At 44.6% G+C, this 24119-nt stretch overlaps 1 protein-coding gene across 1 annotated transcript; it reads right to left on the bottom strand.

The window, feature by feature from the left end:
- Positions 1-1650: 1650 nt before the first annotated feature.
- On the bottom strand, positions 1651-18365 carry FCER1G (Fc epsilon receptor Ig). Its single transcript, XM_035098366.3, has 5 exons — positions 18160-18365; positions 9091-9182; positions 6564-6611; positions 5413-5433; positions 1651-2701 (listed from the first exon to the last, which is right to left on the bottom strand). The coding sequence occupies exons 1-5, from the start codon at positions 18212-18214 to the stop codon at positions 2600-2602; spliced, it is 318 nt and encodes a 105-aa protein (XP_034954257.3). The 5' UTR covers positions 18215-18365; the 3' UTR covers positions 1651-2599.
- Positions 18366-24119: the final 5754 nt, after the last annotated feature.

The raw sequence follows: 24119 nt of genomic DNA, 5'->3' as shown, positions 1-24119 counted from the left end.
CTCCTAGTGCCCTCAATCTTTCCCAACATCAGAGTCTTTTCCAGGGAGTCTTCTCTTCTCATGAGGTGGCCAAAGTATTTCGAGCCTCAGCTTCAGGATCTTTCCTTCCAGTGAGCACTCAGGGCTGATTTCCTTCAGAATGGATAGGTTTGATCTTCTTGCAGTCCGTGGGACTCTCAAGAGTCTCTTCCAGCACCATAATTCAAATAAAACCATAGTCAGCCTTAATGGCCAGGAAGTAACATATGATCAAGTTCTACCGGTAGGAAACCTAATTAACACGATGGTTACTGTGGACCGATCAGGAAGGCACTACCAGAATTCAATTCGCTTCTGCATAAATAATACTACATGGCAAACTTTGCTTGCACCAGGCATTCTACCAGTGTGGTGTAGTGGTTAGAGTGCTGGATTAAGTCCTGGGAGACCAAGGTTCGAATTCCCGCTCAGCCAAGAAGCTCACTGGTGACCTTGGGCCAGTCACTGTCTCACAGACTAATCTACCTCACAGGGTTGTTGTGAAGGTAAAAGGGAGAGGGAGAGAAACATGCATGCCACTTTGAGCTCCTTGGAGGAAAAGGCGGAATATAAATGCAATAAAATAAATAAATGAACAAACTCCAACTGAAACCCACAAATATGCATGTTGCAAAATTTATGATTACTATCCCTTCAATATTTTTGTGTTGGGGCAGGGGGTGTTGGACAGCTGTGGAACAGAGAAACAGAGAGAGACAGTGAACACATTTATGTTTTATTACATTTATTTATTTAGCATTTCCAGGGCTACTTGCAGCATATAATAAAAATCATATGTATACAGAGCAATCTAGTGAAACAGATGAGTGCAGAGATAGTAGTCTCCAACATAATCAAATCAGCAACTTTTAAAACAGGCTTAGAAGGCGGAGTTTCTTGGTTGTAATGATCCGTAGGTCGTCTGCAGACTGTCAGTATTTTGTCAGAAGGATTCAGGCACAAACTGGACAGGTAGGTAGGTTTAATTGAAGTGCAAATATACTACTTTTTTTATTTTAAAAAAACCACTAGGGTTGCCAGACTCAATAGAAGACAGGACTCCTGTGCCTTTAATTGCCCTGCTCTCTTTTGTGTCTGGAAACCTTAAAGAGAAACCAGCAGACCCTTTGCTTGGAAATTAAACAAAGGGTCTGCTGGTTTCTCTTTAAGGTTTCCAGACTCAAAAGAGAGCAGGGCAATTCAAGGCACAGAAGTCCTGTCCTCTATTGAGTCTGGCAACCCTAAAAACCACCCACAGAGGCAGAGTTTTGATGACATGGAAAGTGATTGGAAAGTACATTTAAAAGTGTGTGATGAACAATTGGCTAATGGGAATATAAGTAAACACAAGCAAACCAGGAGGAATGCACTTTGCCATATAGCCTTCCTGCAAACCAGAGCATAGCTGCCAAGTTCTCCCTTTTTTAAGGGAAATTCCCTTATGCTGAATAGGCTTCCTCGCGAGAAAAGGGAAAACTTGGCAGCTATGAACCAGAGGTGTAGTGGTCTGGGGTCACAGGGGGTTGAAGACCCTGTTACTATATCTGCAGGCTGCAGCAAGGTCCCAGAAGAGTCCAGGAGTTGCCCGATCAGGGTGAAATGAGAGCGTTTTACGCACTGAAATGTCTTTCCCCCCCCTTTCTGCCAAAGAGGCATACACAACGGCAAAGTATTCGTTTAAAAATGTATCTATTTAGTGAAAATAACATACAAAAATGCATAATGTTAGGGGAAATTTGTTGCAAAAATATCTATATTAGTCAAAGCTAATAAATATGTTAGGAGAATTCTGTACTCAGATGCTGATGATTTTAAAGAACAATAATCTGCAAATTAGGAACAAAGGAAATGTACCAAGTGAGACCATCGGTCCATCTAGCCCAGTATTGTCCACGCTGATTGGCCACAGCTGTTCAGGATTTAATACAGGAGGTGTTCCCAGCTCTATGAGCCACGGCTCCTCCCCAGTGTTGTGGAAATGTGGAGAAATGAAGACTGGGAAGAAGAGGAACTTGGAGAACCAAAACTGACAAATCTGTCCATCCCTAACTCCCAGCCAGGAATCTGGATTGCACCCACCTTGCTAAGCTATTGACATGATTTTCCAAACAAGCTATGGACATGTTATTTAAAAACAGCAGGAGAAAAGAGCCACAACTATTATTATTATTTTTTAAAAAAATACAGATTAATAAAAGCTGGCACTTCTTTCTTGCTCACCCTCAAGCTGTCCCGCCGTGGAAGACGTCAAATGAGATCAGCAAACGTAAGGGTTGCTAATACAACAGGCAAGATCTGTGGTAGGTTGGGGAATCTGTGGTCAGCCATGAGCTGTAGGACTCCACCTCCCATCATCCCCAGCCAGCGTGGCCAATGATCAGGGATGATGGGAGTTGTAGTCCAGCAACATCTGCAGGGCCCTTCTTGGTCTACTGTACTGCACCATCAAAATCACTTTAGGCGATGTGCCGGCAAGGTGGCATATTCCATGCAGGTACAGCAGAGACATTCCTTCTTCTGGCGTCAAAATTTAGGTGCGCAAATTCAGGTGTTGAGGAGGGGTCTCCACAAGAGAGCGTTGCTATCCCACCAAGGATACTGCTTCCGCAGGGGACTCCGCCTTTGGGTCAATTTTAGGGAGCTCAAGAGTTTGATAAGTTCCGGGATCCTGAGCGCCAAGGCCCTGTAAATAAAGAGAAAGAGAGAGATGGGTCAGGGAAAGCAAACATGCCTAAGTTAGGCAAAATTCACACTAAAAGGCATGTGAAATTTCACGAGGATGGGCTATTGTGGTGCTTTAAATGTACGGTGTGGATACCGCCTGAGCGGAGGCGGCCTTTCCATCACCAGCACCCCGAATTTTAGAGAGGGACAATTATGCCATCCCCTAACTTTCGTCATTCAAAGGCCCCACCTCCCTGTCGAGGCGAATCTGAACTGAAAACTTCCTCCACAGTACAAAAAGCATATTGCTTCTTTCCTGTGATCATTCTGTTGTTCAGTAAAACAGACATTAACTCAGGCATGTCAAACCTGCGGCCCTCCAGATGTTTTGGCCTACAACTCCCATGATCCCTAGCTAGCAGGACCAGTGGTTGGGGAAGATGGGAATTGTAGTCCAAAACATCTGGAGGGCCGCAGGTTTGACATGCCTGCATTAACTGATTGAAAACACACACACACACACGCACACACACACACACTCTCTCTCTCTCTCTCTCTCTCCTGGTTGGCAACAAGATTGATAGCATGATAAATAGATTACAAGTCTTCCAACAGTAGTGAAAAAAACACGGCTATATTTATAACCAGCTGCCATTTATACTTGGTTTTATCCGCTTTTGAAGCTTGTTCACTACTTTAAGCACTAAAACTAAAATGGATGGTGGCTAACAGATTGAGGTTGAATCCTGACAGGATAGAAGTACTGTTCGTGGGGGACAGGAGGCGGGCAGGTGTGGAGGATTCCCTGGTTCTGAATGGGGTAACTGTGCCCCTGAAGGACCAGGTGTGCAGCCTGGGAGTCATTTTGGACTCACAGCTGTCCATGGAGGCGCAGGCCAATTCTGTGTCCAGGGCAGCTGTCTATCAGGCTCCATCTAGTACGCAGGCTGAGACCCTACCTGCCTGCAGACTGTCTAGCAAGAGTGGTGCATGCTCTAGTTATCTCCCGCTTGGACTACTGCAATGCGCTCTACGTGGGGCTACCCTTGAAGGTGACTCGGAAACTACAACTAATCCAGAATGCGGCAGCTAGACTGGTGACTGGGAGCGGCTGCCAAGACCACATAACACCAGTCTTGAAAGATCTACATTGGCTCCCAGTACGTTTCCGAGCACAATTCAAAGTGTTGGTGCTGACCTTTAAAGCCCTAAATGGCCTCGGTCCAGTATACCTGAAGGAGCGTCTCCACCTCCATCATTCTGCCCGGACACTGAGGTCCAGCACCGAGGGCCTTCTGGCGGTTCCCTCGTTGCGAGAAGCCAAGTTGCAGGGAACTAGGCTAAGGGCCTTCTCGGTAGTGGCACCTGCCCTGTGGAACGCCCTCCCAACAGATGTCAAAGAGGAAAACAACTACCAGACTTTCAGAAGACATCTGAAGGCAGCCCTGTTCAGGGAGGCTTTTAATGTTTAATAGATTACTGTGTTTTATTTTTCTGTTGGAAGCCGCCCAGAGGGTATAAATAAATTATTATTATTATTATTATTATTATTATTATTATTATTATTATTAAAACAACAACACAGGGATAGCCAACTGGGCCTGTGAGAACAGGATGCTGGACTAGAGGGGCTTTGGCCTGATCCAGCAGATTCTGCTTATGTCTTTACAGGATTAGGCAAATTTATGGATGATTAGACTATCAATGGCTATGGACTTCATCCAATACTGGAGGCAGTAATACTTCTGAATACCAATTTCTGGGAATCCCAAGGGCTGAGAGTTGCTGTTGAGCTTGGGACCCCATCCCCTCTGTCAAAGGTGCTGATGTGGCTACTCTAGAGTAACGACTCATCGCGGCATAGTCTTTTTAGACTTTTATTAAGTGCTGATTATTTACAGTGCTCAGAGCGATCTATATACATGTTTACGGTGAGGTGTCAGTACCTCCGAATGGAGATTGGCGCGTTTTCTTCCAGCAAAGCAGCTTTGGGAGACCCAACCTCTTCCCCCTACGTTTTTGGCGCAATTCCGGAGTTGGGGGAATTGGCCTTCCCCCTGGGATCCCCCTTTCCTGTCCCACCTGGGTGATGGGCTCCGCAACCTTGCCTGAGCCTCGGACACCACTTCCTGATTCTCCGCTGGAGGCAGAGCTCTCCCTGCTCTCCCCAGCGCTTGGGGATGGGCTGGAACTTAAGATGGGAGGGACTTCCCTATATCCCTTGTCCCTCACACCCTCCAACATACTGAGTTCTATGTGCGTCTTCCCGGCTGTCTTCCCGCCCAAGTCACGTGACCCGTGCAAGATTACGGAGCTGAAAATACGTGTTTTGGGGAAAAACTGTGCTCTCACACAACAGCACCATGCAATATTGTGGCCCACCCCAAAAGCTATTTTTTTCAGGGTGAGATCTCAAAATAACCACCATGCTCTCGCTGGGGGAAAATGGGATGTTCCGGTTTTTCCGGGACACTTGCTGGGTATGGGGGATCCCTCAGGCATCTGGTCGGCCACTGTGAGAACAGCACATTGCATTGCACTAGATAAGCCATTGGCCTGATCCCGCAGCCAGGCTCTTGCCTCGTTCTTATGCCTGAATCCCTGGACAGCCTCTGCCAGTCAGTGTTGGCAATCATGAGCTAGATGGAGCAGCGGTCTCGCTAAGATTGAAGGCAGCTTCCTGTGTTCCTATCCCAGACCTGCCCCATAAAACCTTTGGCAGACACTTACGGTATAGATTCCTTCCACTTTCTGCAAAAGAGGAAGACAAAGAATGGCATGAGATTTCCGAGGAACAGAAAGCAAAACAATATAACGCACCCCCTTCCCTTTCCCTTTCCCTACTCTGCATCTTCACCAGGCTGTGTAAACACCAAGCCTTTAAAGCTCATTCTTTCCCTCAAAGGATTCTGGGTGCTGTCGTTTACCCTTCACAGAGTTACAATTCCCAAAAACTCTTAGCAAACTACAGTGCCCAGAATTCTTTGAGGGGGGAATATCCCTCGAATGTGCTTTAAAGGGAGAGTGCCCACCCACCGACTCTGCTCTTTCTTTCAGAAGGGATGAAATAAAAGCAGAAGAAAAGACAAAAGCAAGGTCCAAAGCATGAATGCGCTAAATCTCTATTCGAAGCAGAGAGGGTGCAAAAGCCACAATAACTTCTGTAAACAAAGCACTGTCTCCTTTGTCTACCCCTCGCCCTTCATTTTTCTATGGTGCACATGAACAACTCTTATGTCTTTAGCAGGCAGCAACTCAACAGGTGCTGTTGTCTCCATTGCTCCATTCCTGTGCTAAGAAAAACACCTCCAGTTGAATTTCTGCCTACAGTTTCATTAACAGGTCTTAAAGGTAAAGGTAAAGGGACCCCTGACCATTAGGTCCAGTCGTGGACAACTCTGGGGTTGCGGAGCTCATCTCACTTTACTGGCTGAGGGAGCTGGCGTACAGCTTCCAGGTCATGTGGCCAGCATCACTAAGCCGCTTCTGGCAAAACCAGAGCAGCGCATGGAAACGCCGTTTACCTTCCCGCCAGAGCGGTATCTATTTATCTACTTGCACTTTGACGTGCTTTCGAACTGCTAGGTTGGCAGGAGCTGGGACCGAGCAACGGGAGCTCACCCCGTCATGGGGATTCGAACCACCGACCTTCTGATCGGCAAGCCCTAGGCTCTGTGGTTTAACCCACAGAGCCACCTGCGCCCCACAAGTCTTAGGCCCTCATTAATAAATGCCAGGAACTGGAGTTTGGTACGGGTGCTGAGAATGGTTGGGAGACCAAGCCTGTCTGCTTCCAGCCTATCAGCCCATCCTTAGCCTGACACGCTGCAAATGCCATATAAATGCTAATTATTATTTAAGTGAAAGGAGCAAGGAGGCACCTCATAGTCAGAAGTAGGGGGAAGCTTCGATTTCCTTCGTTGTTGGATCTAAGGAGTGAGTGAAAAAATATAAACACAGTCAAATAAGTCATTTATAAACTTAAAGTAACAACAGGCACAACTCCACACAGCAAATGCCTCTCTCGTTTCTTTCTAATCCCTGAGTGTCACAGACAGGCCATTCACTGACTATGGAGCAACCTGTGGAGAGACAGTCTGCAGTTTAACAAACTGAAGGACATCGTCCTCTTTCTATGCTCCTCCAGATGGAAACATGCAAATGGGGACAGGATATACAGTGGTACCTCAGGTACAGACGCTTCAGGTTACAGATTCCGCTGTTGTTGTTGTTGTTTAGTCGTGTCCGACTCTTCGTGACCCCATGGACGCCAGGCTATGGCTACAGATTCCGCTAACCCAGAAATAGTACCTCGCATTAAGAACTTTGCTTCAGGATGAGAACAGAAATCGTGTGGCAGCAGCGGGAGGCCCCATTAGCTAAAGTGGCACCTCAGGCTAAGAACAATTTCAGGTTAAGGACGGACCTCCAGAACGAATTCAGTTCGTAACCAGAGGTACCACTGTGCCCCTGCTTTAAGTTGTTTGCATACTGTCTTCTCTTGTACATCCTCTGGTTGCTCCAACTCCTAGATTGTTCTTGTACGTATTAGTTGGAGTTGGAGCACCTTAGGTCTTGTACGTATACAGTGGTACCTCGGATTAAGTACACAATTGGTTCCGGAATCTGTACTTAACCTGAAGCGTACTTAACCTGAAACAAACTTTCCTATTGAAAGTAATGGAAAATGGATTAATCCGTTCCAGATGGGTCCGCAGAGTACTTAAACTGAAAGTACTCAAACCGAAGCGTACTTAATCCGAGGTATGACTGTATATTATTTACTACAAAGCTTGATGACTAAGCTCTTTAGCAACGAAACGTCTGATTACCGGAACAACGTCTGAGCACTGAACCACTGATATACGGTATCACAGGTAGAATCTTTATTTACTGTGTTAGCAATTGTTTGAGATAAAACCTACCCTTGCCATTTTTAGGGATGTCCATTTTTAGGGACCTTTATTGTTTGTTTACAAATAGTTGCATTGGTTATATTATCTTGTGTCAATTGCAGTGGTTAGAGCAGCAGATTTAAACTGCAGAGACCCAGGTTCAAATGCCCACTCAAGCCATGAAGTTTGAGGGTGACCTTGGACTCATTCTCATTCACTCATTCTCTCACACACATGCGCACTCATGCCTCATCTGCACTATTCATTTAAAGTCAGTATCCGATCACTTTAAACAGTCCTGGCTTCCCCCAGAGAATCCTGGGAACTATAGTTTATCAAGGCTGTCGAGGGTTGTGAGGAGAACCTCTATTCCACTCTCAGAGCTATAATTCCCAAAGTGGTTTAACAATCAACCCCTCCTCACAGGGAACTCTGGGAATTGTAGCTCGGTTTGGGGAAGGGTGTGTGTGTGTGTGTGTGTGTGTGTGTGTGTGTGTGTGTATTGTAACAACTATAAGCTCCCATAGCAAATAACGTTTCCCCAGGATTCTTTGGAGGAAGCCATGGCAGTTTAAAGAGCTTCTTTCAATGTCTGGTGCAGATGTGGCCACGGTCTTGCGTATATCACAGCGTTCTAGTGAGGATAAAACGGGAAGGAAGGAAAAACAATGTATGCTGCTCTAGCTCCACCAAGGAAGGGTGGGATTTATTATTATTATTATTATTATTATTAAAATAAATAAATACAGCCAGATAGGCAACATTTAAATGGCAGCAACTCATTAAATTATATGTTCATGAAGCAATATTCATTTACTTATATATTATTCACATCAAGGTCCCTGCCCTCCAGGAGCTTACAATCCACATTTGTTTGGCCAGTGGGAAGAGACTGAGGCCAGTGGGAAGAGACATTTAAAGTAGTATTGTACCGTTTTAAACCATTCTGGTTAAAGTGGTATGGCACTGTTTTAAATGTATAGTGCAAATGGGGGCCAGAGAACCCCAAGAGGGGAGAGCAGGATGGGGCCTTGAAGATGCCCAGCAACAAGTCAGCAACTAAGCAGGCACAAAGCACAACTCCCAATGGTATGGCATCTTTCCCCCCTTATTTAAATTACAGTATTATTATTTTTAATTGCATTATGCCTATAAGTTAGCTACATATACAAATGGAATGGAAATCGCTGCCTTCTTTTTCAGTGATGCACAGGAGAGGATCTTTTGTGGCACATTCATACATTTGTTTGTGAATAAATACATAAATGAACTTCTCCCTGGGGGGAAAAAACCACTCCTGTGACAAATTTCCTTCAGTGAGCTGTCCAGTTCCCCCTTTTCTCGCGAGGACGCCTATTCAGCATAAGGGAATTTCCCTTTAAAAAAACGGCGAACTTGACAGCTATGAGCTAAATGCGTACGTCATTTAACTTTTAGATCACCCGTCCCTCGCATTAGGATCAAGACATATGCATCTCAGAGAGCCATTTTTTTAAAAAAGAGAGAGACTAACCTTCAGCCGGCAGTACAGGAACGTGAGGATTATACCATAGACAAACAGGATCCCATCCAAGACGTAGCACAACTGAGGTTCCCTCAGCGCCTCTGCAGGGAAACAAGGCACATTTTGTGACTTATTCAAAACTGCGCCACCAGCCTCCGCATACTAGATTTGTTCTTAGTGTTGGAACATCAGGACAGCTCCCTTCTGGATCAGGCCAAAGGCCCATCTAGACCCCATTCACACCTTACATTTAAAGCAGAATCATACCCCTTTAAAAAGTCATGGTTTTCCTCAAAGGATTCTGGGAGCTATGGTTTGTGGAGGGTGCCGAGAGTTGTTTTGTTTTGCTTTGTCTATATATATAAAAATGTAGGCTGTGCGCACGCAGTGGTCACAGCCTTTCTCCATAACTGCTGAACCGTAATGTAACAAATTTGGCCACAACGTTCCATGCCCATCAGGGAGGGATCTGGCATTAAAAAAAATCCAAAAAACCACACCTTTCACACCTAAAATAATGATTAAACACAAAAAAGTGGCACCCAAATTAGACGTCATCACCAGAAGCTCTGAAAACTCCAGCAGCATCCAATAGAAAGGCAGATCGCACCGCAGAACGATCTTTGTAAGTCGAGATTCCACTGTATGGGCCTTTCACAGGGTGGGGGAAACACAGGGATGAGGCACAACAAAGGGGGGGGGACAGATAGCCATGGGGGGGAGGTAGGACCCTGAGTCAGCCAAAGCAGTGGGGGGTGGGGACATTTTCAGGAACACACGTGGGTGGGGGAGTCTTATTTTTGAAACTTACAGTAGGGGAGTCAGGATTGGGACAGGGCAGGTGAGGGGACTCTAAAGGGAGACTCTGAAGGTCCATTTTACAGAAAAAGGTCCATTTAACACAAAAACCCACAGCAACGCATGGCCCAGTCAGCTAGTTTTAAATAATGTTATAATTTGTGTGTATTTGTTTCTTAATTTAACCCTTTTACATCGTTTTGTATGATTTGTGGTATTTTATGTATTGTGATTTGCTGCTATTTTTATTGATTATAGATGAGTAATTCTTTATTGTAATAAGTGTAAAGTAAACTGCCTAATTATTATTTGCTGATGTTAATGTTTACTATTGGATTCTGATGCATTATTGCATATTGCTTTATTTTGTATAAGTTGTTTATTTTAAAGTTATTGTAACTTTTTACATAGGATCTGATTACTATTAATGTTTGATGTTTTATTATTATTAATTTTGTGTGTGTTGGAAGCTGCCCAGAGTGGCTGGGGCAACTTGGCCGGATGAGTGAGATACTGTATAAATAAAATCATAAGTGCTTTTTTTTCTAAAAAATGTTTAGGGGTACTCTCATTTTCCTACACCTATTGAAAGACAGTCATACCTCAGGTTACAGATGCTTCAGCTTGCATCTTTTCAGCTTGCATCGGCGCGCACGCATGCGCAGAACCGCTAAATCGTGCTTTGCACATGCACAGAAGCCCCGAATCAAGACCCGCGCATGCGCAGGTGCGGGTTGCAAATGCTGTGGGTTGAGAACATGCCTCCCGCATGGATCACGTTCGCAACCTGAGCGTCTACTGTAAAGGTAAAGGTAAAGGGATCCCTGACCATTAGGTCCAGTCGTGACCCACTCTGGGGTTGCGGCGCTCATCTCACGTTACTGGCCGAGGGAGCCGCATACAGCTTCCAGGTCATGTGGCCAGCATGACTAAGCCGCTTCTGGCGAACCAGAGCAGCACACGGAAACGCTGTTCTGGTTTGCAAACGTTTTTTGGAAGCCGAACGTGCTCTGTTTTGAGTGTTACGCTTCCGATTTGAGTGCCACACTTCTGTTTTGAGTGTTACACTGAGGTCTGTCTGTTTTTGCTATTTATTTTGCATTTTTGTTTTTGCAGGCTTTTTCCGTTTTCTTTTTGTGACTGTGTGGAACCCAATTCATTGATTGATTGTGTGACTGCAGTACATTGTTTATTGCTTTTTATGGCTCAATGGTCTCGTTAGATAGTAAAATTCATGTTAAATTGCTGTTTTAAGGGTTGTTTTTAAAAGTCTGTAACGGATTAACCCATTTTGCATTACTTTCTATGGGAAAGCGCGGCTTGGTTTTGGAACGCTTTGGTTTTTGGAACGGATTAAGTTTGAGAACCAAGGTACCGCTGTACTTGTACACAGGATCAAGTTTTTAAAGTCTATTAGTATAATGTGTGTGTGCATGCTAATAACAAGCCTTTTTCTGTAAGTATTCGTTCCAGGGACCCAAAGAAGGGATAAAGAGCTGAGCACATAAATTAGCTGCTATCGGTTTTTTGTGGTGATAAAAAAGCATCAGATTAGCAAACACTTTTCTAAACCACAGGTAGCAGTAGCAGCAGATCTCATACCACTGATAGGACACAAATGTAAAGTGTGGAGGGTGGGGCGGGGGGGGGGAGAGCAGAGAGGCTTTGCAGCTCCTGTGATCTGAGACCACCAACACTTTTCAGGGCAATTTGTACGCACAGTATATCTATTTTGGATACTTCTGCTAGAGATGTGGGCAAGCCGCTCTGTCTTTTCCTGAACCAGTTTTGGACAGCACACAAGATGGTGATTTTTAGAAGCTTCAGAAATAACTGTATTAAGACAAGGCTGGATTGAGGCCGTTAGAGACCCAAAGCACTGAAAATATTATGATGGGCCGCCCATACGTAATTCAAAATAAAACAATACGGAAACTAATTTTATTTTTTGAAATGATACTTTACTAACTTGTATGCTGATAATAAAACGGATAGTTTCTAGATTTTCTGATTGCAAAATTCAGCTCTTTTTTCCATTAATCAAATGTCAAATTTTACATATATATATATATATATATATATATATATATATATATATATATAGTTTGCATGCCCCTGCTTGCTGGTGCCCTAAGCATTTGCTTAATCTGCCTTTGCAGCACTGTATTAAGCCTTTAAATGGTGAAAGCTGAAAGGTAATGGGTACAGCAGAATTTGGACAATTTCATAGTCAGAAAAAATGAACTGATGTGACTAAAACAGTTCAGGGGAGGTCAGACAAGGATCCTTTTCTTACTGATTGCTTACCTTTTATTCAATATATTAATAGTTCTGATAAAAGCAAGGAAACAAGTTCACGCACATGGCCAGCTCTGGAGAGATGATAATGTAAGTATTTGGCTCTCACAGTTTTTGCCTTGTGTTATTTACATTCTTTGAAAATCTTTGGGATATTTTGGATCCCATACTTCTATTTTCTGTTCTGTTTATGTGCATTCTGTTCTCGGTTCTTATTTGTTACATAAAAATGAATAAAACATACATTTTCAAAAATAAATAAATAATTGCATTGCTTCAGACAAGGGGTGGGAATTGACCTCAATTTGCATTTCAGACTCACCAGATTTGCTCCTTCTGAAACAATACACGAGCCGAAACACAACCACCATGTGAAATTTGCACTCGAGCACATTTTTGAAATGCAGTTCTCCAGCCAAGTCATGTGTACAAAAAATGCACAGATGGGGGTCCGTGTGTTGAGATTCCTGTATGGCAGGGGGTAGGACTAGATGGCCCTCAAGGTCCCTTCCAGCTCTACAGTTTTGTTTTTTTCTATTAATAGGGTAAATTGTGTGCATTAAATGCACGTGTTACTAAAAGCAACTTACAAAAATGCGGCTTTGCAAAAATGTGTATGTAGGCAAAACGACACACAAAAATGCATACATGAGGGCAGTGCACGTAATATATATATATATATATTTTCACAAGCTGATGGAGAACTGAAGACTGGGAAAAGGAGAAACTGAGCGAAAGCTAAATTGACATAATTGCCCATCCCTGTTGTGGAGCTGCTCTATGCTATTGCTGAGCTCTTGCTGAGCATTGTCTACCTGTGCTGTTTGACAGCTGTTCTCCAGGGTCCTGCCTTTCCTATTCCTACCTGGAGACGATGCCAGGGATTGCTCCTGGGCCCTTTTGTACAGAAAGCACATGATCTATCGCTGAGCTACAATATTACAGACTGTGCCTTTAGCCTGGTGCTGCACAGGAAGCTGTCTTCTACCGAGCCAGACCATTGACCCACCTAGCTCAGTATTGTCTACACTGACTGGCAGCAGCTCTCGGGGGTTTCCGGACAGGGGTTTCCCCCTATCCTTCCTGGAGATGTTGGGGATTGAATTTGGGACCTTCCACCTGCAACACAAATATTCTACCACTGAGCCACATCCCTGTGATTCTGCCGTGAGAAGTCTGAAAGCTGCAGAGAGGCAGAAACAAACAAGGGGTGGGATGCCCCTTTTAAGAATCGAAACTCCTGCCTGTCATCTGGTTTGAGCAAACGATGGTTGTGCCCAATAGTAACCCTTGATAAGGGGATCAGTTTTGCTTTCCCAGAAGAGACCCATGTTCTCCTTTCAAGTTTAGAGGCTGTATGTCAGGGGTAGGCAACCTAAGGCCCGGGGGCCGGATCCGTACCAATCGCCTTCTCAATCTGGCCCGTGGACAGTCCGGGAATCAGCGTGTTTTTACATGAATAGAAGGTGTGCTTATATTTAAAACTAGCTGCCCGGCCACACGTTGCTGTGGCTCATCCCTGTGTTTGCCCCCACCCTGTCCCGATCCATGAGGTATCCCGTCTCCCCACCCCACCCCACCCCACCCAGCTCACCCGTGATTTCCCCCACCCTGTCCTGACCCATGACCTATTCTGTCCCCTCCTCCCCCCAACACCCACCCATGCGAGTCCCCACCTCCATTCGGCCTAGTTCAGCCTAGTCTGTAAAGGCGAACTGAGGTGCTGTGGAGAGGGAAGGTTTTCTAGCTGCAGTACCAGTGTAGCCACCAATAGAGGGCGAAGGTTTTCTAGCTGCAAAAGGATATGGCGTCTGTTCCCTTGTTGTCCAGCGGAGGGCGCTACGGTGTTTGTTTGTTTTTTGAGAAAATTCCATTTTTACCTGCCAAAGGTTTGGCATGTGTGGAATCTAAGGTTATGTTGGCACTCGCGTATTGGTACTGGACGCTGTGTCCAAATTTGAACACAATCGGTCAAGCGGTTTCCGAGAAAAGTGGAAAGTCCCAAACATGGGCCCTTTACATTTATATATATATATATAGACGCATCTCTGGGTTATTTGTGGGGCATAGGAATTCGTTCATTCCCCCCCCTTCAAAATATAGTCCAGCCCACCACATGTTCTGAGGGACAGTGAACCGGCCCAGTGCCCACAGCTGAAAAGGTTTGCTGACCCCTACTGTACGTCCTCTCCATGCCTGTTTTTAGTTTTGCTTTTCATCTTTAAATTTTCACCTGTCGTTCTAGTTGCTCTTTCTGTCTCATGCACAGTGCAGTGGTGCCTCGCTTAACAAACGCCCCGTAAGACAAAATTTTCGCTTAAAGAAAGGATTTTTCTAGCGGAGGTTGCCTCGCTAGACAAATTCGTTTTACGAAAAATTCATCTAGCGAATTGCGGTTTCCCATAGGAATGCATTGAAATTCAATTAATGCGTTCCTATGGGCAAATTTTTTTTAAAAAAAAATTCAATGCATTCCTATGGGATTCGCTAGACAAATTTTTCGTTATAAGAATAGACCCGTGGAACGAATTAAATTCGTCTAGTGAGGCACCACTGTACTGAATAAAATGAAATTAGAAAAGTGGAAGGGGGGGAAGGAGGAAGTCAACAGCGTAAAGGAATTACAGGGGAGCAAAATTTGGTTAAGGGGGTATTATATTGTTTAAGGTATAAGAACACGGCTCCCCAAATGTGAGTTTTGATGTACTTTTTTTCTTTTCTTTTCTTCTAAGCTTTAAATTGTTCATTTTTGTATTCCTCTTTTTGTCTTTTGTCGTTTTTCTATACAATGTTTAGAAAATCAATAAAAATACTTTAAAAAAAGAAATTATAAAAGTATTTGTGGGGGGGGGGGGAGCTCTCAAGACTGGAGGACGGAGGACCACCCTGGCTGTGTCCGGGAAATATCACCAACTCTCCTGGCTTTTAAGTAGGGGCAAGGGAAGACAGTGGCATCTTCAGAAAGGCTACAAAAGTGCAGGAGCCTGGCTGGTTTGGTTGCTTTTCCTTAGTGTTATTAAACTTTTACCCCATGGTCATTTCCTCCCCTCCCCTCCCGAAAGCTATTTTGCAAAAGCCCTGTGGGCTAATCATGTGAACACACAAGGGTTAGAAACAGAAAATCCGTAGATCGCAGATGGCCAGCCATGCTACTCCGTTAGAGGAAACACAAAAGTGGAGTGTTCTAACATCCTGGCAAAGAAAATTATCGTTAGAAACACAGGAAGCTGCTTTCCAGTGAGTCAGGCCATTCGTCCATCTAGTTCAGCATTGCCTACACTGACTGGCAGCCTCTCTCCAGGGTTTCGGGCACAAAGTGTTTCCCAGGCCTAACCAGGATATGCCAGGGATCAAACCTGCATGCTATCTGAGTTATGTGACAGAAAGTTTTGCACACTAGATCAACTGGCCTCTAATACAAGTAGGTTTACCGTACTGTAAAAACTGTTAGCCTTTCAGAGGCACCCCTCCCAAAATAAACCTCCCTCTTTTTGTGGATGGCAGAAACAGATTCTTTATCTTAGCGTGACGATGCAATCTAGCAATTGACTAGATATACAGGTTGGATTAAACAGGCTGGCATAACATTAGTTTTCATTAAACAGGGCCAAACTTGTAGTGTTACTGAACATGTGCTATCACCTCTGCAATCCTATAAATGGGCTTCTGTCCAATGCTAGCTACTCAGAGTAGACCCATGGAAATTAAATGACATGGCTAACTTAGGTTCATTAATTTCCATGTGCCCACCCTGAGTAGAACTGAGTTGGATTCATCTAATGTTACTCAGAAGTGTGTGCCACTGAGTTCAATCGCGCTTACCATGCCCTCCAACATTTCTCCAATGAAAATAGGGACATCCCATTCCATAATGATAATTTTACTATTTATGCTCCCCACATCTTATAGGGTTGCCCCAGTCATTCTGTGCAGCTTCCAACATATAAAAAAAAACTTAAGGCATTAAACATTTTTAAAACTTCCCTATACAGGATTGCCTTCAGACGGCTTGGCGGGGGGGGGGGGTTGTCAGATATCTCCATACCCTCCAACATATTTTCAGTGAAAATAGGGTCATTCTAAGGGAAAGTATGCCTGTTGTCCTTGTCCATGGAGTTTTCTTGGCAGGGATACTGGAGTGGCTTGCCAGTTCCTTCTCCAGGTGGATCACGTTTAGTCAAAACTCTCCACTATGACCTGTCCATCTTGGGTGGCCCTGCATGGCATAGCTCATAGCTTCTCTGAGTTATTCAAGCCCCTTCGCCACGGCAAGGCATTGATCCATGAAGGGGAAATCAGCCCTGAGTGCTCACTGGAAGGACAGATCCTGAAGCTGAGGCTCCAATACTTTGGCCACCTCATGAGAAGAGAAGACTCCCTGGAAAATACCCTGATGTTGGGAAAGATTGAGGGCACAAGGAGAAGGGGACGACAGAGGACAAGATGGTTGGACAGTGTTCTCGAATCTACGAACATGAGTTTGAGCAAACTGCGGGAGGCAGTGGAAGAGAGGAGTGCCTGGTGTGCTCTGGTCCATGGGGTCACGAAGAGTCGGACACGACTAAACGACTAAACAACAACAACAAGGGAAAGTAGGACATTCTGTATTTTAATATTTTGTTGGAAGCTGCCCAGAGTGGCTGGGGGAACCCGGCCAGATGGGTGGGGTATAAATAAATTATTATTATTATTATTATTATTATTATTATTATTATTATTATTATTCTGGGATCAAATCAGAAACCGAGACGGCTTCTCCAAATCAAGGACGTCCCTGGAAAATAGGGACACTTGGAGGGTCTTGTTTACACTCATGTAAGTGGATATGCAGGATTGCAGCCTCACAGATTAAAGAATTATTAAGTGGATCAGGATCCCATTTTTTAATTGGTCAAAATATAAACAGTTGCATGTTACTAAAAATTCAATACAAATGCCTTTTCACATACCATTTAAGGTACAAATTTAGCACTTCCACTTAGAAAGGCCATATTTAACCCCCCCCCCCAATTGCCTGACCCAGGGATGGGGGGAGAATGTGAGTGGCAACAACAACCAAGCATGGTCTTACACTCCCACCACATAAAACTGACCCAATCACTTAATCAACTTGAAACTTTAGTTGATTAACCCACCAAGTCAAGTGTGCAACCCAGCTGTAAAGCAGAACCAGCATTTTAAGCAGGGTGGTACTGGTTATAGTGGCGGCCTAGCAGTTTGGGGGTGGGGGAAGAGATTCAAACATCCTACCCCACCCCACCCCCACCAGCCACTTTCTCTCTCTGCCTAAACTACCTCACTGGGTTGTTGTGAAAATATAACACAAGAGGTCCATTCTTTCTGCCACCCTGAACTTCTGGGGTGGGGAATGTAATGGAAGACAAGTTGTTGTAAACACACAGTGGGTTTAAAGTGAGGCAAACTTAGTGGCTGCTATTGCTGTTGCAAATTATTATTATTATTATTATTATTATTATTATTATTATTATTGTTATTAATCAAATTAATGTACTTATATCCCTCCTTTCTCCCAAGCTGTATTCTATACGTAGAATACAAAGCAATAAAAACAAACGAGTTAAAAGCAATAATTAAAATACATCAGAACACAATTCTGATGTATTTTAGAGGTCCGGCAATTAAAGTCCAGTTTGCCCTGACAGAGACCCAGCGATCATCGGCACTGTCTGCCCCGTCATTTTCAAAAGCCTGTCCGAACAGGGCGCTCTGAACCTGCCGGCCGAAGGATAACAAGGAGGGATCCGGTCTGACCTCTCTTGGGAGGGAATTCCACAATATGGGAGCAGCCACAGAAAAGGCTCTCCCTCCTGCCACCGTCTCCCACGCCTCTGATGTCCATAGGACTGAGGGAAGGCGCTGATTTCTCAAACCTACAATCTCCGTTCACTTCTCTTTTCATGCCTACGTGCGGAAAGGCTGCAGATGAGCGAAAGGCCATTTCTCCCAGCCCACCCGCTTTACCTGCTTCCTCCGCTGCCAGGAGAACCAGGAGGGCTATCAAAATATACACCTTCATCCTGGAGACGGGAGAGGGATCAGGTCAGTTGAGTGGCAGAGCTTCCCTCCCCAATGGGGTAAGGTCAAGGGAGACGCAAGGCGAGAGGAGCGACTGGCTAAATCCGGCTTGCCTACGCCTTCCTCCCAAGACAGGAGTGTCCAGCGTCTGAGCTGAGCTTCTGCTCTGCAGCGCTCAAGTCTTCAGCAGGACTGCCCACCAACCACAGAACACATGCTTTCCTGCTTTTGAGGCCATAAACTTCTCACTTCATGATAGCCGATCATCGGGCTCAGCCTGAAGTTCCTCTTTCTCCAGTTTAGGAACTGAGAAGCATGCAGTCCAGGGAGAAGAAGAAGAAGGGATTATTATTATTATTATTATTATTAATTATTATACTGCCCATCAATTGTAGATCTCAGGACGGTTCACAAAATGATTGCCATTCCCTGAGTATCTAAGGAAAATCGGCTAAGCCCGAATGCACCCATATTGATATCGGAATTGCAAATGGCTCAACCATCCTGTTTTAAGCGGGACATCCCAGAATTACAGAAACCATTCCTGCTTCTGACTGGATCCCGGAATGTCCCATTTTTTGGCCTGTCACTCTGGTGCAAGTCTGGTGCAAGATCCTATTTAATAATAATATACCCTATCCATTTGACTGGGTTGTCCCAGCCACTCTGGGCTGCTTCCAACCTATACAGTAAGTGCAGTCACGGACGACTCTGGGGTTGCAGCGCTCATCTCGCTTTACTGGCCGAGGGAGCCAACGTTTGTGTGCAGACAGTTTTTCTGCGTCATGTGGCCAGCATGACTAAGCCACTTCTGGCGAAACCAGACCAGCGCACGGAAACGCCGTTTACCTTCCTACCGGAGTGGTACCTATTTATCTACTTGCACTTTGACGTGCTTTCGAACTGCTAGGTTGGCAGGAGCTGGGACTGAGCAACAGGAGCTCACCCCGTCGCGGGGATTCGAACCGCCCACCTTCTGATTGGCAAGCCCTAGGCTCAGTGGTTTACACCACAGCGCCACCTGCGTCCCATATAAAAACATAAAGCATTAAACATTAAATAACTTCCCTATGTACAGGGCTGCCTTCAGATGTCTTCTAAAGCAGCGTTTCTCAACCGCTGTTCCGCGGCACACTAGTGCGGTGACGAGAAGGGCGATTTGCATTGTCACGTGCCTGGCGGCCGCCAATATACTACACTGACCCGCCGGAAAGCAATATTTCTCCTCCTCTTTCCCAAAGCTCAGTGCAAACGACTGGAGGGTGGTTTTAGACAAACTTAAAGAAGCTGGCTGGATGAGCTCAACCTGAAACTTGCTGAGCAAAGGATTGTGCTGGCAGAGAAATCAGCGGCTTGTGAAGCCTTATTACAGGAGATTGCAACCAACACTGCAATTGGCAAGTGTTTCTTACAGTCATAATTATATAGTCAATATAGGGCGGCACAGAGTTAATTTTTTTAACTTTTTAAATGGTGGTGTGTCTCGTGATTTTTTTCATGGAACAAGTGTGCCTTGGCCCAAAAAAGGTTGAGAAACACCGTTCTAAAGGTTGCATAGTTACTTATCCCCTTGTCTCGGGGGGTTGCGTAACTCCAACCCTGTAACATTTCTCTGGTGAAAATAGGGACGTCCTAAGGGAAAGTGGGACATTCAGGGATCCAATCAGAAACCGGGACGGCTTCTGTAAATGTCTGGAAAATAGGAGCGCTTGGAGGGTCTGCATTTAAAACGCTATGACACCACCAAACAGTCGTGGATCTCTCACAAAGAATCATGGGAGCTGACATTGGTAAATGTGCTGAAAGTTGCTAGGGGAACCCCTATTTCTCTTACAGAGCTAATTCCCCAGAGTTTCATGGGGAAAGGGATTGAATTTTTTTTTAATGAAGTAAGCTATATTTTATTTAGCTACATCAATGATTAAAGTTTACATTGATCCCTTACGAAATTTACAAATTAGGCAAATATTTCACTTGTCTTTGGATGTGGGCAATTTCCATATACAGAATACAAAACTTTCAACAAAATTGTACAAAGATTAATATGAGAACACTATTTGAAGTACCACTTTACAACATATACAGTTGCAAACATGCTTTAAGGAAATAACCGAATCCCAACGTAAGCTGTGAACAGGTTAAAATTAGTATAAATACAACCAGTAATACTTTTAAGGAAGACTAGGTTGACCTGTTTGATAAGACCCCGATTCTACTAAGCTAGCATCCAGCATAGTTTAAGCCAATCTGTGAATTCTACAGACCCAGCGTTTTTTGGCCTACTTCTGAGTAAGCAGTCCCTGACACTCTTTCACTACCAGCCATTGTGCTTAAGGAGGCCATAGTATATAAGGCTTTGCCTCTTGAGCTTTCCCATTGCTGAAAATACAGGTCTCCGTGCTCTAACTTGGTTTGTTGAGACTACACTGCACCTTGAACTCTGATTTTGGGAAAGTGTTTTGGTAAAAGGCTTTCCCCTCCTTGAACTGAGGCGTTAGCACCTGAGAGTATTTCCCTTCCTCCAGGGTATGAGACCATATTTCGATTACTGTACCAAAACATTTAATAGACAGTTAACTGCATTTTAGACTGTAGGCTCCTCGGGGCAGAGATCCGTTACTCTGAAGGCTCTCCTGAACCTGGTGCCCTCAAGATGTTTTGGACTACAGCTCCCTTGAGTCTCCATCAGCACTGCTGGCTGTAGTCCAACATATCTGGAGGGTATAAAACAAATACATTACACTCTTGAGGACAGGCTCCATTGTGTCTGTTCACTGTCTTTGTTTCCATACCAAAATTAATAGCTTTAATGCATTTTCCAGGCTGTTCAAAGAAGAGGGCAACAGCTCACATCTCAACTGAGCAATTCATTTACTTGAGAGTTCCCTGCATTTTTTTTTTTAAATCTGTACCAGTGAATTGATGCTTTAAACCCAGAAAGATACAAAGAGTGAAAAAACAGTTGCAAAAGTGCTTCTCTTGCTTGCTGGGCTTTCCCTTCCCCTACAAAAACAGCCTCAATGTGTATTTTGTGGGAGTGAAATCAGATATTGGTATCTGATTTATCGCATTCAGCATCTGGATATTTTGAAATTGCCTGTTCTTGAGAGTTTCCATCCCAAGGCAGGCATCAGAGGAGCTCTGTCCCTTCCAGAGATTTTTTTAAAAAAACAATTTACTCTTGCTTTCATTTGGACCCTCACCTGCCTGCCTTCAAATTAGATCCACAGTGTGAACACTCGAAGACTTATTGCACGGTACCCACAAAAGCCACAAATCCTCCAATATAGGCACACGCTTCAGCTGGCTTCAGTCAACCAAAGCAAAACACTTTTCTTCTTCTTTTTGGAAGATGTGCCGCAGACTAAGGGTGGCAAAGGTCTCTTGATGCCTAGTGCTGGTCCTGTAAAAAAGATAAAGGTAAAGGGACCCCTGACCGTTAAGTCCACTCGCGAATGACTCTGGGGTTGCGGCGCTCATCTAACGTTACAGGCCAACGGAGCCGGCGTTTGTCCGCAGACAGCTTCCAGGTCATGTGGCCAGCATGACAGTGTCACTTCTGGCGAACCAGAGCAGCGCACGGAAACGCCGTTTACCTTCCCGCCAGAGCGGTACCTATTTATCTACTTGCACTTTGATGTGCTTTCGGACTGCTAGGAGCTGGGACCGACCATTACGGGAGCTCACCCCGTCGTGGGGCAGCAAGCCCTAGGCTCTGTGGTTTAGACCACAGCGCCACCCGCTGGTCCTGTATCAGGTGTCAAATAATGCTCCTTTCACACTTCTTTAAACAAAACCACAGTAACCTTTTAGTGTGGCTCTGGCTATACTTTGGAACTCCCTGCTTCTTGATGTCAGGCAGGGGCCTCTGCTGTATTCCTTCCGGTGCCTGCTTAAAACACCATTGTTTAGGCAAGACCAGGGGTCCCCAAACTAAGGCCCGGGGGCCAGATGTGGCCCAATTGCCTTCTAAATCCGGCCCGCGGACGGTTCGGGAATCAGCATGTTTTTACATTAGTAGAATGTGTCCTTTTATTTAAAATACATCTCTGGGTTATTTGTGGTGCCTGCCTGGTGTTTTTACATGAGTAGAATGTGTCCTTTTATTTAAAATGCACCTCTGGGTTATTTGTGGGGCATAGGAATTCATTCATTTCCCCCCCCCCCAAAAAATATAGTCCGGCCCCCCACAAGGTCTGAGGGACAGTGGACCGGCCCCCTGCTGAAAAAGTTTGCTGACCCCTGGGCAAGACTATCCAGAGTTGTTAGACTGTTGCCATGTGTTTTGTTCTCTTTTATCTGACTGTTGATTTGTATTTTCAGCATTCTTAAGTACTTGCTTTTAATGGTCTTTTATTGATACTACAGTATTTTTGTTTGTTTCTGGAGGTTTCGTTGCAATCAAGCATTATGTAAGTTTTGCTACATAAACGAAATTGGCAAAAACTAGGCAGTGGGGTGGGGCAGAGTAAAGGCTGTAGAATGAACATAAACACTCTTTTTACGTTTTGCATTCAGACATAATTATGGCCATAGGATTATGTCTGAATCTATGCCATCTTTAGCAGCGGGATGATTTCTGTGAGGCTGTGAAATGAGGCTCTCCAAACACGTTTTGAAACGGAGTTGCAAACCACAAGTCCATTACTGCTTCAGGAGTCAGGATTGTACCTTATATGTGTATGCGTGAGTGACCCTTTGCATGTGGCGTGGGCTGCAAGACTGTTGAGTGTGAGCAGTTTATGTATGAATGACTTCAAGCAGTGAATGGTCAGAGGTTGTAGGAAATGGATGGTGAGTGGTTAAATTATAGAAATTTTATATTATACTGCCTTGTCGTGGTCTCTGGTTTTATGTTTATGGATATTTATGTATTTTGACACGATTTTACTGAACTTACCATATTGATTTTGCATATTTGCCTACTGTAAACTGCTTCAAGATGTTTCAAGGCAGTATGACGTAGTGGTTATAGTGTTGGACTAGGAGCTGGGTGACCAGGCTTTGAGTCTTTACTCTGCCATGAAACTCACCAGGTGACCTTGAGCCAAGAAACTCAGCCCAGCCTACCATGCAAGGTTGTTGTGGGGGATTAAAGGGAGAAGGAGAGAACCACGCATGCAAGCTTGAGAAAAAGGAATGATAGAGAAATACAGCGGTACCTTGGTCTATGAACAGTCTAGTTCACAAACTATTTGGAACACGAACACTTCAAAACCGGAAGAAGGTGTTCCGGTTAGCGAACTTTTTTTGGAATCCGAATGGTCTCTGTTTGAGTGCCACACTTCTGTTGTCCAGCAGCGGAGAAGGAGGGTGTTTCCTGCAGCTGTGCGGGGGGGGGGGAAGCTGAGCGCCCGCCAGCCAGCTGGCTTGCAGGAGTGCAACTTCCCCCCCCATGCCGCTGCAGGAGGCGCACGCTCTAGGGAGCGTTTCCCGCAGCAGCATGGGGGGGATCTGTGTGGATCCCAGTTCAGCTACTTACTGATTGATTGATTGATCGTGTGACTGCGGAAATGGATAAAAGCCGCCCCCCCCATCCAAACAATTACTATCATCAGTGCAGGTAACAATTTTTAAAAATTTTTTCATCATCTACAATACTGTTTTATTTATTTTATAGTACAGTACATTGATTATTGCTTTCCTTTTATGGATCCATGGTCTCGTTAGGTAGTAAAATTCATGTTAAGTTGCGGATTTAGGGGTTGTTTTTAAAGTCTGGAACGGATTAATCCATTTGGTTTAAGAACAGACTTCTGGAATGGATTAAGTTCGTAAACCAAGGTATCACTGTATATGAATTTTTCAGACAGTAAGTCGCATAGAAATGGAAATAATGAAGAAATAAACATGGCCAATTGAGGACTCATGCTGGGCCAAATTAGGCCCAGCTGCTGCAGACTGGC

This window comes from Zootoca vivipara, chromosome 16, assembly GCF_965207765.1.
Source record: "Zootoca vivipara chromosome 16, rZooViv2.hap1.1, whole genome shotgun sequence".
In the NCBI taxonomy this organism is placed as follows: Eukaryota; Metazoa; Chordata; class Lepidosauria; order Squamata; family Lacertidae; genus Zootoca; species Zootoca vivipara.
The sequence above is the reverse complement of the archived record's forward strand: the minus strand, read 5'-3'. Positions and strand labels throughout refer to the sequence as shown.

What these genes read in the sequence shown, in the direction of transcription:
- FCER1G (XM_035098366.3), bottom strand. Translation starts at nt 18,214, where the DNA reads ATGAAGGTGTATATTTTGATAGCCCTCCTGGTTCTCCTGGCAGCGGAG. An exon ending in TCCTGTACTGCCGGCTGAAG is followed by an intron (nt 6,612 to 9,090) that starts GTTAGTCTCTCT and finishes CTCACTCCTTAG; the next exon opens with ATCCAACAACGAAGGAAATC. An exon ending in CCCCTACTTCTGACTATGAG is followed by an intron (nt 5,434 to 6,563) that starts GTGCCTCCTTGC and finishes CCTCTTTTGCAG; the next exon opens with AAAGTGGAAGGAATCTATAC.